Below are 17,789 nucleotides of genomic sequence, written 5' to 3'. Positions count from 1 at the left end.
CATGTCTCATGGCATTCCATACATATTCATATTTGAATTCAAATACCTCCTCACATTAAACAATATATGCATTGTGCGTCAAAACACAATAATTACTGACAATTATAACAACATATGTACAACATTCTACGTATTAACTAGCCCGAGTACTCCGCCGTCCGAGAGGTAGCCGAGTATTTGGACGGTTTTGGTCGCCCTCTGCCATGTCCGTTTAGCTCTCGCACGGCAGAGTACTTGGGCTATTTATTAAAGGGACATTCCTGATGTTGCTGCAATTTTTTAGATGTTATTGACTAAAAGAGACTTTTTAACAATTGTAATTATATATCAAGTATATTTTTTCTGCATAAAATATTAGAGGCTGTATATTAAACGTGATTCTGATTGTTCTAATATTTGTACTACGTTAAATTTCATTTTATTTCCTACAATATTTTGTTTTCGTTCTTACGTAAATATTACCAAATCCATTTTTCTTTTTGTTTTACAAATATTAAGACGACCAGAAACACATTGAATATACAGACACTGATATTCTAAACAAGAAAACATATTTAATATGCAAGTTTAATCGTAGAAATATTTTATTAGTCGGAAACATCTTACAACGCAGCACACTCAGGAATATCCCTTTAACGTAACCTTACATCGAAGAGTCCCGATTTTTTTACTCGCCCGTTGGTGAGAACACCATTATTTTTAGTTACACATGGTTGTTAACACATGTACGACTGGCTGATCCTAGGTGATGGCCAAGCCAATAATGCCATACGTCCAATAAAAAACTACACGATGGAAATCGATTAGACTATGACGTATAGTTAACCTGCTATCCATGTGTCTGTGGCGCGTAAGTCAGCTACAAGTGCAACGGCTGTAAATAACGTTTAGTCGAAAAGGATGTTAAAATTTGCTTAAAACCTAGTTTTTGAGGACATGTAAGAAATAGAATAACACATTCGTGTCCGTTAGATACGATTTATCTCACAACTCGTTTAAAAACGTATCAAACTCACTTTCGCTCGTTAGATACAGTTTAAAACAACTCGTTATGAGATAAATGGTATCTATCGGCCAATCACATATTATTCATTCTCTATGTACAACACACCGGTAGTAATCATTATAGGGAGTAATCACTATTTAATTTTAAAAGCATGAATGTCATTGGAGTATATTTCTGTGTATCATCAGTTTAGTGATATTACAGTAACCAAGGAGTAAAACGTGTACTAAACTCCTGGTCGCTGCTTCAGGTCCGCATTCGTGGCATCACTCGTATGAGAAATGTAGCGGACGGTGGCAGTCTCCCATCGACATCAACCGAACTGAAACGGAGTACGACCTGGATCTCAAACCGTTCGTCTTCCACAACTTCAACCACCCCAGCATGTTCTCCGACGACCTCGTCTTCAACCTCACCAACAACGGGCACTCAGGTAAGTTTGCGGCACTTCACGTATTCTCTCTCATGTAATCTCCAGCTGCTATATTCAGCAGGTCAAACTTTCTACACATGTCGCTAATTTTAAAGGCACATAATCCTATGAAAACTTTAAATAGGTACTTATAACTCAAACAGTTTCCTGATTACAACGCTCTTTTCTATACATCCGGCGGTTGTCCTCCTTTGTCAAGGCAATGATTTCATATGATCGTTTGGAGGGCTCCGGAATTTTGATGATAGTAGATTATTATTAGTACCGTCAATCCTGTATTACGCAGTCTGTAATGGGAGTATCCGAGGATTTATCCAGGCCTTATGTGGGTCCGAAGTTAGGCCCTTCCTAAATGAAAGTGACACTGAAAATTAAAAATTTCTAATCTAAGAATTTCCAATATATATATATATATATATATATATATATTATATATATATATATATATATATATATATATATATGTATAATATAATATCATATCTGTTGTAATAAATTAATTTAACAGTGGTATACTGCATCATTCAGTGGCCTGAAAACTATCTTAAGTATGATATACTGGCGCTAATGTTACCAATGCTATCAGACATTGGACCCTGGGAAAAACTCCTGGATAAATTCATAGTATCAAAACGTGGTTTTTTAATGACATGTTGTTGCTCAATGATGGTCAGATGTCCATGGTGGATGGACTTGTAGTACGAAATTGGGGGGGGGGGGGGGGGGGGGGGGGGGGGGGGGCCGGGGGGGGGGCCATTCCAGGGGGGGGGGGGGGGGGGCAGTTTTGGTGTCTACCTTAGTTTGTACATTCCCTGCTGCTGATACGCATAGTCTATATGGCGGTTTCTTCCTTCATTCTCATTACGAAATGCCGCAATTACGATGTATTAAGGCACCCAAAAAGTATAGTTTAATGTAACATTCCTTACCTCTACCTGTGTCCTGCACCAGCTATAATTAATGCAGATGCATGGAATATCTGAAATAGCGAACAAGGTTGTCGCCTGACGGTAACAACAGTAACGTATATGAGTTTGAAAGAATCGCCCTCGGCTGACGAGTAGAACGGTCTAACCACTTGACGAGTTTACGCCTCGCACTAGTTACAAGATGTGAAAAAACTCGAGAAGAATGTGTACAGGTTGAGATAGTCATATGCAAAAGCGTATAAACTATGGTTGGTTTTAGTACACAAATTTGGTTTTGTGAATCGAATCCGCTTATAGTCGAAAACTGAGCAATACAAAATGTATGACGTAGGTGATGCGGAAGAATCAGAACTGCCGCAATCAGCACGTTAAAAAGAACTTGATGAATAAAACAAAAATGTTCAGTGAATTGATAACTTCATAAACATTTAAATTTAATTACTAAAATTTAACATTCTTTTTAATGCATTTTTTTAAAGCCAGGAAAGAGACAAATATCTTTGAATAATTCAATCTGGTTGATTATTAACAAAGTGTTAGGATTTTATGCAGGCGTGGCCGCAGCCATTTTATTTTATTTTACTTTTAAAAAATGCCCACAGAGTAAAAGTGGCACCTTAACGAATTTCATTCACAATCAAATTTAAACAAACTTGTGAAAAAGTAGCTTGTTATACCATATTTCAACGTTCGCTTGATTCATTGCCCGACTTTAAAACTCGACTGGTCCCCACCTTTCACAATCATCTAACAAAAGGAAAGTCAGTCTCATCACATTTTAGACTATGGATAATCGTGTGTTTAAATTGTCGGTTTTTTAACATTTGATAAACAGAGAGAGAGAGAGAGAGAGAGAGAGAGAGAGAGAGAGAGAGAGAGAGAGAGAGAGAGAGAGAGAGAGAGAGAGAGAGAGAGAGAGAGAGAGAGAGAGAGGGGCGAGAGAGAGAGAGAGAGAGGAGAGAGAGGAGAGAGAGAGAGAGAGAGAGAGAGAGAGAGAGAGAGCGAGAGAGAGAGAGAGAGAGAGAGAGAGAGCGAGAGAGAGAGAGAGAGAGAGAGAGAGAGAGAGAGAGAGAGAGAGAGAGAGAGAGAGAGGAGAGAGAGAGAGAGAGAGAGAGCGAGAGAGAGAGAGAGAGAGAGAGAGAGAGAGAGAGAGAGAGAGAGAGAGAGAGAGAGAGAGAGAGAGAGAGAGATAGAGAGACAGAGAGAGACAGAGAGAGACAGGGACTCTTAAATGCGTAAAGGATTTTTTCTTGTGGCTAGCACCCGCCAATGATTTACAAATCCCCAAATTGTCACAGATGTACTTTTTGGATTTTGTAATGTGCATTTTTGTTTTAATTCGTATATGCAACTATTAATGTTTTTCAGCAAGTACCAAAGTGCACGGAGATCTGTACATAGAAGGAGGCGGATTACCTGGCAGATACAACACTGCAGAGTTCCACTTCCACTGGGGGTCGAACGAGGATCAGGGCTCCGAACACACCATAGATGGGCGACAGTTCCCACTGGAGGTATGTGCATAAAGCTCCTGTTTTTTTCATTGTTTTTTTAAATCTCAGAATCTGAGATGCGTTCATTTCATCTTTCGTTGCGTGCACTCGCTGATAAGTTCAGATTCATTGAACTTTAAGAGCAAAAACCAGTTTAGCAAGAGTTTCGTAATCCTGACGCAGGATTGTTCATATTTGACTGGCACCCTGCCGTTGAATAAGAAATATAGTGCTTTTATACATCACTTTCAGTTGGTACCTGTTAATATATTTCTTCAGTGTTTAGACTGTACGCGAAACCTATACTCAATTTAACGTAAGCAGAATATTTGACATGAATTTATTTCTTAAAGTTTGTGATTCCAAAAGTTTGTGATTCCAAAAGTATAGTTGAAATACCTTTTAATACGAAATGAAATTTATTTTCGAATAATCATTGTGTCTTTACTTTAACTATTTTGATATCTTCTCACTTCAGTAAATTGTAATTTTAATTAAATATTTATTAATTGATTAGCTTGTGTTAGTAACTGTACAATTGTTTTATTTTAGATGCACATAGTCCACTATGCGGCGAAGTACGACAATCTATCAAACGCACTTACTCATTCGGATGGCTTGGCCGTGCTGGGAGTGTATTTTCAGGTATTCCATTTCATTCGTCAATTTGAATTTTATTTGTTTGCCTACTTGGGCCATTTGCCAAGGACGGTAGATTAATGGTTAGCTGTTATTACAAGGAAATTATGCTGCATTCAAATGTTTGCTTCCCACTAAGACGTCAAAACCCTTAGGCTAGTGATAGCCGATACGAGAATGCTAACTCAATAATTACCAACCTGACTTAAATCGGATCGGTTTTTCACTTACTATATAGTATTTAAATGTCCGCATTTGTATTGTGACATGCTTTGAACAAGCTTGCATTTAGTACTCATGAGTGCTGGTAAATTCCCCAAATATAATTCATATATTTATTCCTTGACTCCCCCATCACCTTTCCCGAATTTCCCTAAAACATGGGAAGGTCTGTCACCCATGGTTCTTGACTCCCTATTTTGTACACCTGTGGTCACAGAAATTCATTAAATTTTACTAAACATTTACAATTGCGTGGTTTTAACTTTTAAAACTGCCGGTATCATAACTGTTTTCAGCAATTCACGAGTCCATGCAATCAAAGTATAACAGAATTGTTCCTTTGACTATCTATCGTATTTAGATACAGCATTTATTCTAACTTTTAATTGTTAGATACTCGACAAGTGTGATACATAAAACAGTTCCATAATATGAATTGAAATTCCATATCTATGTAAAAGAACTCATCCCATACGGCCAATGATTGAGACAAATACACATTTTGCTTGTGATACGTAAACCAGATTTCATCGAACCACAATAGCAGTTATTACCAATATGGTTAAAACATATCTTGGTATATATAAAAGTGATACGTCCCACAAGACCGACAAGTGGGACATAACACTTTGACGTCACATGATGATAGCACCGATTGGTGCACTGGAACCTTACAGAAACGTCAACGAAACAAGTTGAATGATATACATTAAGATCGATTATGGTAATAAATAGTATAATAAACTCGCTACCATTTCATATCATGTTTATGACCCTTGTCAAATAATTTTCATTGTCACGAGCTATTCGGGACATAAACATGATACATAAACATTATACGAAATAATTTTCATTGTCACTCGCTAATTGATAATTATTTCACTCAGGACATAAACATGATACGAAATGGAAACTCGTTTAATATCCTATAAATATTTTCTTTCAGATATCACAGCAAGACAATCCAAATTTCGAGCCAGTTGTCCAAGCTCTGCAGAAAGTCACGAACCATGGTGAGTAGTACTTAAGAAATAATGTAATAATCCATCATATGCTGCGATATGGAATAGAAAAAGTTCACCCGAAGTGGTGGACATTTCTACCTGGAACGACTTACCAACTCACAGGGTCGACTTTCCACCGCCGAGGGTGTACTTTGTCTATCCCACATGACTGCATATTATAATAAACTATTTTTTCTTTCATCCATGCGGTAAATAAAGCATTGGGGCGGGACGTAGCCCAGTGGTAAAGCACTCGCTTGATTCGCTATTGTTCAAGGTGTAGATTATTTTTCAAGAATCAACACCTGTGAAACAATGCAGTTTGAACTTTTTATGCGTTTAGATCAGGGATTCGAACCCAGTACTGACACAACGTGTACATTGTACACGAGTACAACGCTTTAGCACACGAGGTCAAGCATCTGCATAATCAAATGAACATGTAATTTAAGCCTTATAAACCTGATACTAAAGTACTAATCAAAATTATACCCAGGTGATTTTCCTGTCCTATATATTAGTTATGAAAATCCTTGGAATAAAAACCATAAAAATGTGTCAGTATTATCATGACCTGTTATGGTATTCAAACAACCGGTCCAAAAAACTACAATAAATGACCTGTTATAGATAGAAATGTGAGATGTATTTACAATTTTACTGCAAAACGTATGTAATTTGAAACAGACTGTAACACCCAGGTTGATATTGATTACACCTGACAGGTGAAATCACAAGTACTAAGTGTAAGAATACATAGCAGTCCAGCATATTAAATCAAATAACTAAACTAATTATATAAATTTGCTAACAACAAAATTACTGATGTTGTATCCATAATCTATAATTTAAAAAAATCTTAATCTAACAAAGCAGTTTATTGAACTTCATTGTATTGAAAATGACAGGTGTATTATTTGTGGTATCAATATGGTACGAGGACCTGCAGTCTCAGTTACAGTTAGTAAACTTGTGAAAGCTGTTTATTCCTTTTTCCATCTGGAGAATAAGAGAGGGAAATTGCTTATAACTTTAAATAAGCTTAGTACTTGTGATTTCACCTGTCAAGTGTAATCAATATCAACCGGAGTGTTATAGTCTGTTTCAAATGACATACGTTTTGCAGAAAAATTGTAAATATATACATCTCATATTTCTATCTATAACAGGTCATTTATTGTCGTTTTGTGGACCGGTTGTTTGAACTCCATAACAGGTCATGATAACACTGACACATTTTTATGATTTTTATTCCAGGGATTTTCATAAGTAATATATAAGACTGGAAAATCACATGGGGATAATTTTGATTAGTACTTTGGTAATAGTAATGTATTCCGGCGGAACACAACGAAGATTGTTGGAAACTAAATCGGAAATCACAGGTTACATGTTTAGGACGTGCATCACGCTTAATGCTAGCTATCCACTGCTGAAGTTTTGTTGACCGATTCGGTTCAGGTTAGGTCCGAAAGTATCCTACCGTTTTGGGTTATTAGTTTTGTAAACATTCTTTGCCATTTTAACCAATATTTTCATTAAAAAAGATCAAATAGAAGTTAATTTAGCAGTCACATAATTGTTAAAAATGAATAATGGATTAAGTTGGAGAATGCACTCGGAAGTGTAGATTCATGAAATAATAATAAACTCGCACCTACGAGGTTCATGAATTATTTTTCACGAACCTACACCTCCTCGTACATTCTTCATTACATAATTGCCCAAATCATTTTAGAGCTTTTGAGAAAAACTGAAAAAACTGAAAAACTTAGTTTTATATAAACAAAAATAAATTCTTTAAAATTTATTAGAACAAAAACCAATTTTGTTCTTCTTGATCTTGTTAAAATACATTTAAAGCATTATTGGATTGTGAGATAAGAGAAAAATTATGACAAAATATATCGGTTCTATTCTGTTCAAGCCGAATGATGAGTTTAGAAACATAGTTAACTCCCCTTGTTGTCACCAGTGGCCATTTGAAATACACATTGCTTTCATACATGGGCTAGTTCTATCCGACACTTGCAAGGATGAGAGAAAACGAGCTTTCAGATTGACATGTAGTGACCAATGCCATACATAGATTTAATTCAATACTGGCTTTACGTCTTATCAGGACTTAGGCTTCGTAACTTGTACGCAATTCTTGTCTGCGTGTGTATAAAGGTATACACGTACATACGCAATGGTGTGTATTGTGTGTGATATGTATGCATATTGATAATAATTTATGAAACACACTACCTACAAACTACATAGTATGTGATCAGGACGTAAATCAACGTATAGCATTTTTAGGATTTGCTAAATGACAGCACATTATTTAACTAATAAATATTGTTTAACATGGTTCCTGAAATCTATTCCACAATATTAATAGTTAAGCCCCCAATATGCATTATGTTGTTTCCTAATAGTAATAAAGTATTCCAATATATTTGCACAAAAGTGTTACGTTAAGAAATCAAATCACTTCTACGTGAATGAGATGTTTTCCCTTTTTAACTGTAATTTGGTTATTTTCAGGTCAAAGCCATGCTATGACTAATTTTATGTTAGATTCTGTGATTCCCGAAGACAGAGGGAGGTTTTTCCGGTACAAGGGCAGTCTGACAACTCCACCGTGTTTCGAGAGTGTCATTTGGACTGTGTTTGCCGAGCCAGAGAAAATATCACTAAGACAGGTTGGTACATCATCATACACCATCTGTATTCATCAGGTTCTATATCAAACTCACTGGCCATTGTTATACGGTGTTAATAAGAGGTTCTTTATGAACTTACCGAAAACTGTCATGCAATGTTAGCAGCAGATTCTAGTTCAGACGTCATCATGTTCTCATGTTACTTGTATAACAAATGTATTTAGTATTGTCACAGTCGCGGTTTGTAACAAACTTGCTAAACAGTGTCATATGATACTGTCGTCTTCTTATATGTCAATTTACTGAACATGAGCTCTGTTCGGTCCTAGTTTTGATTTAGTAAAATAATCTTGGAGTGACAGTTCTCTTTGTGGCAGTGCAAGGGGGATGAATAGAATATAATAGAACAGAATAACTGTTTAACGACACCCCAGCACGAAAAATACATCGGCTATTGGGTGTCAAACTATGGTAAAGGCAAAACTAAAGTGATGAGCAACATCAATATAAAAAATCAACAGTTTGCAAATCTCCAGTTAAGGAGAAGTGGCTGTTCTATCAACCATTATTTTGCTAAATGTCCATTCGTCTCTACATCGTGCAGATATACGGCCCTGATCATGTATTATGTTTTTGTCATGATCATGTTCTGTATAAGATGTGTTAAGCATTGCCACAGTACGCTGTCGGTCACGTTCCTTAACACACGTGGTTATTAGAGTCACCAAATCATGTAAATTTGACTGAACAGTGATATATGATGTTCACATCAGGTTCTTTATCAGATATGCCCATTTCTCGCTCCAGCCAGTGCACCACGACTAGTATATCAAAGGCCGTGGTATGTGTTATGCTGTTTGTGGGATAGTGCATATAAAAGATCACTTGCTGCTAATCGAAAAAGAGTAGCCCATGAAGCAGGTTTCCTTCCCTCAATACGTGTGGTCCTAAACCATATGTCCGACGCCATATAACCGTAAATAACATGTGTTGAGTGCGTCGTTAAATAAAACATTTCCTTCTTTCCTATATCAGATATTGTTACCAGGTTATTAATTACCAGCAAGGGGCGCACTTTCAATTTTTTTTTTGATACACTAGATGTGGAATGAAAACAAAAGCCAATGCGTCCAAAGGGAAGGGGTGTCTTAAAAAGCATCGCTCGCCAGATGATCATTTATTAAAACAACTTGCCTTGAGTGCTGATGGTTCTTAAAATGAAGTATCTGTTTTACTTTTCAGCTGAGGTATCTTCGTTACCTGATACAGCACGACCACGACGAAGGACCAGATATCCGTGCCAGCGAGTCAAGAAGTAACCACTTGAATTACATGGTGGACAATTACCGCCCTATTCAGCCACTGAATGGCAGGACGGTGTTCTGCAGCTTCCCCAAAACGTTTGACAGTTCGGACTCGTTTGATACATCAGACACCAGTCCTTTGGCGCCACTTTCAGTCTCCTCTACGAAGGCTACAGATACACCGTTCGCTGGGACGTCACCAGTCTTATTAGCCACTGGAAAGACTATAGGAGGGACAGGAGGTCAACGAATCCAAGCAGCGAACGCACATGGTGGATCCGGAATGCACCCTCATCTGCACGCTGCATCAGTGCAGACTGGGTCTCATGCTGCCGCTGGTAACAAAGGGAACAGTTTCAACCCGATGATTGGAAACACTGGAACACTGTCACAGATAACAAGCAATGAAAAGAATTCTCTCCTCTCTGGAGCGAACCCGATTCCAAGGCACTCGTTTGGCATACGGAATTCAGCAGACCCTAAGGCAGAATCACAGCGTAAGGTGCATTCTGTGTCGGAACAGTTCACAGATATCAAACTTAAGACTGCTGAAACAATCAACGATCCGAAAGTCAGTGGTGTTCTTAGTAACTTTCCTCAACAGGCAAGACCTAAAGCCGTTACCCAGGCAACGCCTCCTGTCACACGTGTCCAGCCGCATGTTTCACATACTCATCCACATGTTACATATACTCAGCCACATGTTTCACATACTCATCCACATGTTTCACATACTCAGCCACATGTTACACATACTAAACCATATGTTACACATACTCAAATACCACATGCTACACAGACTCAACCACATGTCACACATACTCGACCACATGTCGCACATACTCAGCTACCACATGCTACACAAACTCAGTCACATGCTACACGGTCTCGACCACAAGTTATACGCACACAACCACATACCACACGTGCTGAACAGCATGTTACACGTACTCAACCACATGCTGCACAAACTCATCCAGGTTTTACACACACCCATCCACGCGTTACAGGTACTCAAGCACCTGTTACACGTGCACCAGCAGCTCATTATACACGTGCTCGGCCACTCGCTACACGTGATCAGCAGTACGTTGCGCATACCCAATCACACGTTACACGTGCTCCACCAGTAGTTCGGACAACCGCGAGGAATCAACCCATCAGTTTTCCAAAAAGAGTCAAAAACCACTGGCCTCTTCCTTCGAGGACAACCAAGTCGCCAATACGATTTGCACATCCACCGAGATACTACAGACCAAACCTCAGATACAACCGACCAACGCAACTTCTCAATGGCCAGACTGCGCCGATTAGAAGATCAAAGTTACCAAGACCAAACTACCAACAACAACAACACCAACATCAACAACAACAACGAAACCGACAGCAGACGTGGCGTCAACAGCAGTTACGTCAAGGGAGTCCGAGGATTTTCAGTCCACGTCCTAAGGCGAGCACCACAGGACAACCATTGGTCTATCTCCAACCGGTTTCCCAGCCAATACGGCTAAGTAAGCCGATGTACTACCGCTACTACAACAACAACAATAATAATAACAACAATAATAACAACAATAACAACAACGAGAATGGCTACAGACCTCAAGGATTCGGAGTAGATATGGCTAACTTTGATGAATTCAGGAGACGAAGACGAAGTTTAATGAACTATTTTGCTAACAAGCGGAAAACGAACGACAGAAATGGCGCGAGGTTTAACTGATGAATCGTTACGTGAGCAGGTCGTAGACTGGGATTCAAACAGTTGGGTGCATGTACGAGAAAACTGTGTTTATTCACGTGATCTCATACCTGATGCTCATTGGTTCTTCTTCATTAAGGCAGTAATTTATTATATATAGAGCTGTTACCAGCATGCGGTAAGCATGAGATGTGACAAAAAGACACAACTCCATTTTAAGACTAACGGAAGCATATGTCGGAGATTGTAGCTAATAAATCTGGATGGGATTTGGTAGGATTTTTATGAGAAGATATGTTATAAACATCAAATTAATTATCTTTTCTAATAGCATACATGCTAAAGGGATACATTGTTTTGTAACAGATATGTGGTTAATGCGTTCATTATAAATAGGTTGCTATTTTGGACTATAGGAGAACATAAGAAGAAATACATTTTAAAATGTTTTTCGCCAACCATGTTTTAGCCATAATTAAAGAATATGAATAATGAATGCGTCTCAACTTCAGATATGACGTGAAATAAATATTTGTGCATACATGCGTAAAGTAATGTGTTCCAGAATAGGTCCTGCAATAATAGTGTCCATGAACACGTAATAAAACAAAAAGATTACACGGACTCTTAATGAGACCACGATGTCCCAGCACATTTATTAGAACCTGGGTCTCACTGCACCTTTGTTAAAACCAGGGTTCTACTGCACATTTCTTAAAACCAGGGTTTCACTGCACATCTATTAATTCTAGGGCCACCTACACATTTACTAAAACCAGGGCGTCTTTGAATGCTTATAACAACCAGGGCGTCCTGTACATTTAACAAAACTAGGGCTTCCCTGCCTATGTATTAAAACCCGGGCGTGTATAGACATTTAGTAGAACTAGGGCATCCCTTCAAACGTTTTATGTATTAGTGTGAGGCAGCACTTAGTAAAAACAGTGTATCTGCGTTAAATTCAGGATGTCTCTTAACATATATTAATACTATTGTGTACAGTTGGCAAACCCAGGCTGTGACTAACATAAGAGTAGGGAAATGACGGCAACTGGGCGGGTGGCAGTTTTATATTAATTTCATTTTAATTTGGTACACAATTTTATATCGGGTAGGAGAACTACATTGGAGGTTGGAACCCACACTGTTATGGAGCGACAGCGAAATATAAAATGTAGCGGGGGGAAATGAGGTGTGGTTGAGAAGGATAATGCATTATCTTCAGAGTTGCCGTTCGAAACAGCAAATTTTTATTACCACGTTTATGGCACAGCCGCTTTTCCAAATCAGGTGTGGGTCTTCACGTGATCCAACTGAAACGGGATCTTACCGGCAACTTCAATTTAAGCTCTCGGTCAGTAAATCTAATAAAAACCAGTGCCAGCGTAGCGGAAAAAGCGAAATGACTAAATCGTTTTTGATAGGAAATGACATTGGATGTTATCTATCTAGTAATGAAGATTCACTGGAATGTTTACATCAATGTAGATAGATTGTAAAAAGTATTACGATTGTCAGAATCATAGAACTATTTTTCTCAGAAACACACCGTGTATGTATATTGTTATAATTAACGACTTAGTGAGGCAATATAATAAAATGTGAATAATTCATTGGACGTTTTGCTAGCTAAGTAAAATATAATTTTTACATATTCGTACTTTTATATAATTAATGTATGTATCATTTAATTCGTGATTATTATCAGTTGTTTGATATATTTATAAAAATCGCAAAAATAATGATGTTGTGTAGTTGGTATATATCTATTTTATAATTGTTTTAAAGACAATATTTTACATACTCATGTGTAATAACCTCGTATCATATCGACATGTATTACTGCGTACATAATAAATAGTTTTTTTTCTCTCTGGCATTGCGTTAAATATGTTTTTTTCCAGTACTCATGTATAAATAACGCAGAGGGGTGTGCAGGACATTGTGCAGGGTTGGGGTCTGGACTGGTGAGCGAAATGTTTAAGAGGTGAGTGGGTTATTCTTTGTAGGAAAATACATTGAAAAAAAATTGTTTGGAATAGGGGTGAAGGGATTCAATATCCCAGCCCCACCCGTGCAGATGCGCCTGTAACATGTACATAGTCTATCCTGCACAACTCACAAGTATCGATATATGCCAGAAACTGGAGGATGGGATGAGTAGCTATAAATAGGTGCATTAATTCATCTCAACTGCGAGGGAAGGAGCGATGCTTAATTTCCAAACTTGGTATCAGGTTACCCCCTCTCCATCCCTCCAGCCCCGCTTCAGACGCCATTGCAACCAAAAGAAAACCAACATTAAGCTGAAGAACAGTTTATTGTCTCGTTCAGTGCAAAGACGACAGACACACTGCCACTATAGTCCGTTTGCGTGAAAAGGGAACCGATCATTTGGCATATATCCCTATAATGAATAACTATCATGTCTATGGGATGGTGCATATAAAAGATCCCTTGCTGATAATTGAAAAGAGTAGCCCATGATGTGGCGACAGCGGGTTTCCTCTCTCAATATCTGTGTGGTCCTTAACCATATGTCTGATGCCATATAACCGTAAATAAAATGTGTTGAGTGCGTCGTTAAATAAAACATTTCCTTCCTTCCTATAATGAATAAAGTTATAATTCAAATTAAAATATATTATTAAGTTTTAAACATATACAAACTTAAATAAAAAAAAGTCGATAAACAATTTAGTGTAAATAAAAAGGTTTCTTTACAAATTATCATAAAATTGCATGGGCTAAATCTTATTTTACAATGCAGGTATGAAGACAACTGATGGAACAGCCAACGTAGAGAACACACAGTTCTATCTTTTGTCTCAGTTTACTGAATTATCGATTACTCCAATAGCAATGTAGCTAAGGCTGTTCTAGCATTTTGTTTTCATCACTGTATTAAAAATTAGATTAATCTATATAATTTATGGCAATTTGTTAAGAAACGTTTATTTACACAGAAAATTGTAGTAAAAAAATGTTGTTAAGTTGGTATGGGTTTAAAACTCAGTAAAATGTTTTAATACAAGTTTTAACATTATTAATTATAGAGTTATATGCCAATGGATCGGTTCCCTTTTCACGCAAAGGGACTATAATTGACGAGAGGAAATATATTGAGGGCAAATTTAAACCACTTTGAAACATTATCTATTTGCAACTACCGAAAGTAATTTTATGGAAATGTGGAAAATTGTCAGCAAGCATACGGTATTAAAGCAATTACCCTACTCCCGCAAGTCATGTTTTCGTTGTTTCCGTATGTCACATCATGGCACTGTAGTACAATTTCGTTTCATGTTTTTGTTTAATGCTTTCTAGTCATAAATAAATAATGACATACGTGTATGCGGCAAGCAATTTTTGGAACTCCCTCGGGATATAAAACTATTTATTAACTCCATTAATAAACTGTCTACAACACTCACACACACCCATCTAATATAGAGCAGATCACTAAATAGCACGTTTTATTTATTATTATTATTATTTATTTTTTATTTTTTATTAAATCGTAATTTTTATGGTTACAAAGTCCACAACCCTCTCAGTAAAAAAATATTTATCATAATTATCGTATATTATGTCAATAATTATGAGGAAAGAAAACAAAGTGCATATATATATATATATATATATATATATATGTGTGTGTGTGTGTGTGTGTTTGTGTGTGTGTGTGTATGTGTGTGTGTGTGTGTGCCAAATATTAGTTTTTCTTTAATACGTGTATTTCAAAATAGTGAAATTTACTGTTGCTTTCTCATGTCGAATGTTGACAGATAAAAAGAGTGATCTCAAACTAAATACACCACCCACCCCACCTTTCGTACACGCAGATCTGTTTTACATGCAATAAGCGCTGCTTGTTATTATAATCATGTGTGAAATAAGTAACTACTTACTTAAATGGATCATCGAGTACAAGAATGTGCATCAAAGTGACAGTGCTGTATTTTTTCACTATTAGAGCAAATATTATTTATATTTTATTGTTTAGAATATTCATTTCCAAGTATCTATGGTCATCCTGGTGTTTATAATGCCACAAAATGCATTTTTCATAATTCTAAGAAACGCACGTACGTCTGAGAAGTAATTGTAATGGAAATGAACTCTAGTCTATTTTAGAGGGTATTTCCCAGTTTCAGCGTCAGAAACTCTTGTTTCTCTCTTTTGAACTTTATTCAATTGTATTACAGGTTTATTGATTAACCAAACTTAGTGTCGGTTTTCACAGGTTTAAACTAGGGTCGGCAACTTTTAAAGTGAATACTTAATTAGAGAAAGTGTATCTAAGACAAGATACGGTGTCCAAGGTATCTGTTCCTTAAATGTGGTAATTAAAACTGTCAGTGCACGAGAAACGTTTTCGAACGTCTTTCCATATCAGATGGGCCTGGCTTCTTTCCAGTAGTAGAGGTTTCGTGTTCGTGCTGGGGTGTCGTTAAACACGAACTATTCGTGCGTCTTTGTGCGCACGAATGTCCTGCTTCTTTACTTAGGATGGTGATTTGATTAGGTTACTCTCCATCAGTGGGCTACGAAACGTTTCGAACGTTTTACACGTGGGGTTCCGTCTTTGTGCGGCTCGTGTGTCCTGTTTCGTTAGGTTGATGACTGGTGTACTGCCAGTGGATGAAGAACGTTTCACATATGAGGTTGTGTCAGTGCTGCATGTGTGCCCTGTTTCTTTAGGATGGTTATTAAACTACTGTCAATCAGTGGATGAAGAACGTTTTACACGTGAGGTTGCGTCTTTGTGCGGCACGTGTGTCCTGTTTCTTTAGGATGGTGATTAAACTACTGTCAATCAGTGGTTATTAAACTACTGATGAAGAACGTTTTACACGTGAGGTTGCGTCTTTGTGCGGCACGTGTGTCCTGTTTCTTTAGGATGGTGATTAAACTACTGTCAATTAGTGGATGAAGAAAGTTTTACACGTATGGTTGTGTCTTTGTGCGGCACGTGTGTCCTGTTTCTTTAGGATGGTGATTAAACTACTGTCAATCAGTGGATGAAGAAAGTTTTACACGTGAGGTTGCGTCTTTATGCGGCACGTGTGTCCTGTTTCATTAGGATGGTGATTAAACTACTGTCAATCATTGGATGAAGAAAGTTTTACACGTGAGGTTGCGTCTTTGTGCGGCACGTGTGTCCTGTTTCTTTAGGATTGTGATTAAACTACTGTCAATCAGTGAATGAAGACTGTTTTACACGTGAGGTTGCGTCTTTGTGCGGCACATATGTCCTGTTTCTTTAGGATGATAATTAAACTACTGTCAATCAGTGAATGAAGAATGTTTTACACGTGGGGTTGCGTGTGTGTGCGGCACGTGTTTCATGTTTCTTTAGGATGATGATTAAACTACTGCCAATCAGTGAATGAAGAATGTTTTACACGTGAGGTTGCGTCTTTGTGCTGCACGCGCGTCTGGCAGCTCGTTTACACACCATACACAGAAACTCGATCAGCTCCACCAGAGACACAAGACTGAAACCCATGATCAAACCAGTCAGACCTCCAACCGAGCCTGAAAATAATAAAACACAGATTTACCTCAAACGTTCTATATCATTATTACAAGTGACATATGTTGCTATTTTTACATCTATTTGTAACAGTTAATTGTACATTAATGGATCCTGCGCATAATCCTTGAATAAATAATTCAGGAATATAGAAACTATATTGTGCTTGTTTGACTTGTAAACAGAGACGTGTTCAGTGGGACTGGATTCCCATCTTATCACATTATATATGATAGTGCTTTATGACTATAAAACATATCCATCTCTATGTGATAGGGCTTTCTAACTAAAGAACGTCCTCATCTCTATATGATAGGGCTTTATAAAACATACTCATCTCTATGTGATAGGGCTTTCTAACTAAAGAACATACTCATCTCTATATGATAGGGCTTTCTAACTATAAAACATACTCATCTCTATGTGATAGGGCTTTCTAACTAAAGAACATGCTCATCTCTATGTGATAGGGCTTTCTAACTAAAGAACATACTCTTCTTTATATGATAGGGCTTTATAACTATAAAACGTACCCATGTCTATGTGATGGGGTTGATAACTATAAATGATACTCATCTCTATATGATAGGGCTTCATAACCATAAAACGTACCCATGTCTATGTGATGGGGTTTATAACTATAAAACATACTCATCTCTATATGATAGGGCTTTATAACCATAAAATATACACATAGACATGCAATATAAAACATATGAATTTTTAAATCATATGTGATGCAATATACTTTTGTAAAACATACACATTTACATGTAATGCAGGTTTTAGTTTTAAATTATCACAATATAATGAGTTGTGATAGTCCCCGGTGACAAAGCCTAACAAAATATAACCATTATTTCTGAG

At 37.3% G+C, this 17,789-nt stretch overlaps 1 protein-coding gene across 2 annotated transcripts in view; it reads left to right on the top strand.

Moving 5' to 3' along the window:
* LOC121367576 overlaps window positions 1-13,213 on the top strand; it is a 47,691-nt gene extending 34,478 nt beyond the window's left edge. For both annotated transcript variants that reach the window (XM_041491846.1, XM_041491847.1), the window contains exons 4-9: window positions 1,257-1,439; window positions 3,737-3,882; window positions 4,414-4,506; window positions 5,669-5,735; window positions 8,259-8,416; window positions 9,620-13,213. In XM_041491846.1, coding sequence (XP_041347780.1) covers window positions 1,257-1,439; window positions 3,737-3,882; window positions 4,414-4,506; window positions 5,669-5,735; window positions 8,259-8,416; window positions 9,620-11,404 — 2,432 coding nt within the window. In that variant the 3' untranslated portion in view covers window positions 11,405-13,213. The remainder of the gene's footprint in view (window positions 1-1,256; window positions 1,440-3,736; window positions 3,883-4,413; window positions 4,507-5,668; window positions 5,736-8,258; window positions 8,417-9,619) is intronic.
* Window positions 13,214-17,789: the final 4,576 nt, after the last annotated feature.

Source organism: Gigantopelta aegis, chromosome 3 (genome assembly GCF_016097555.1).
Source record: "Gigantopelta aegis isolate Gae_Host chromosome 3, Gae_host_genome, whole genome shotgun sequence".
In the NCBI taxonomy this organism is placed as follows: Eukaryota; Metazoa; Mollusca; class Gastropoda; order Neomphalida; family Peltospiridae; genus Gigantopelta; species Gigantopelta aegis.
Note: the sequence above shows the minus strand (reverse complement) of the source record. Positions and strands in the feature narration are given on the sequence as shown.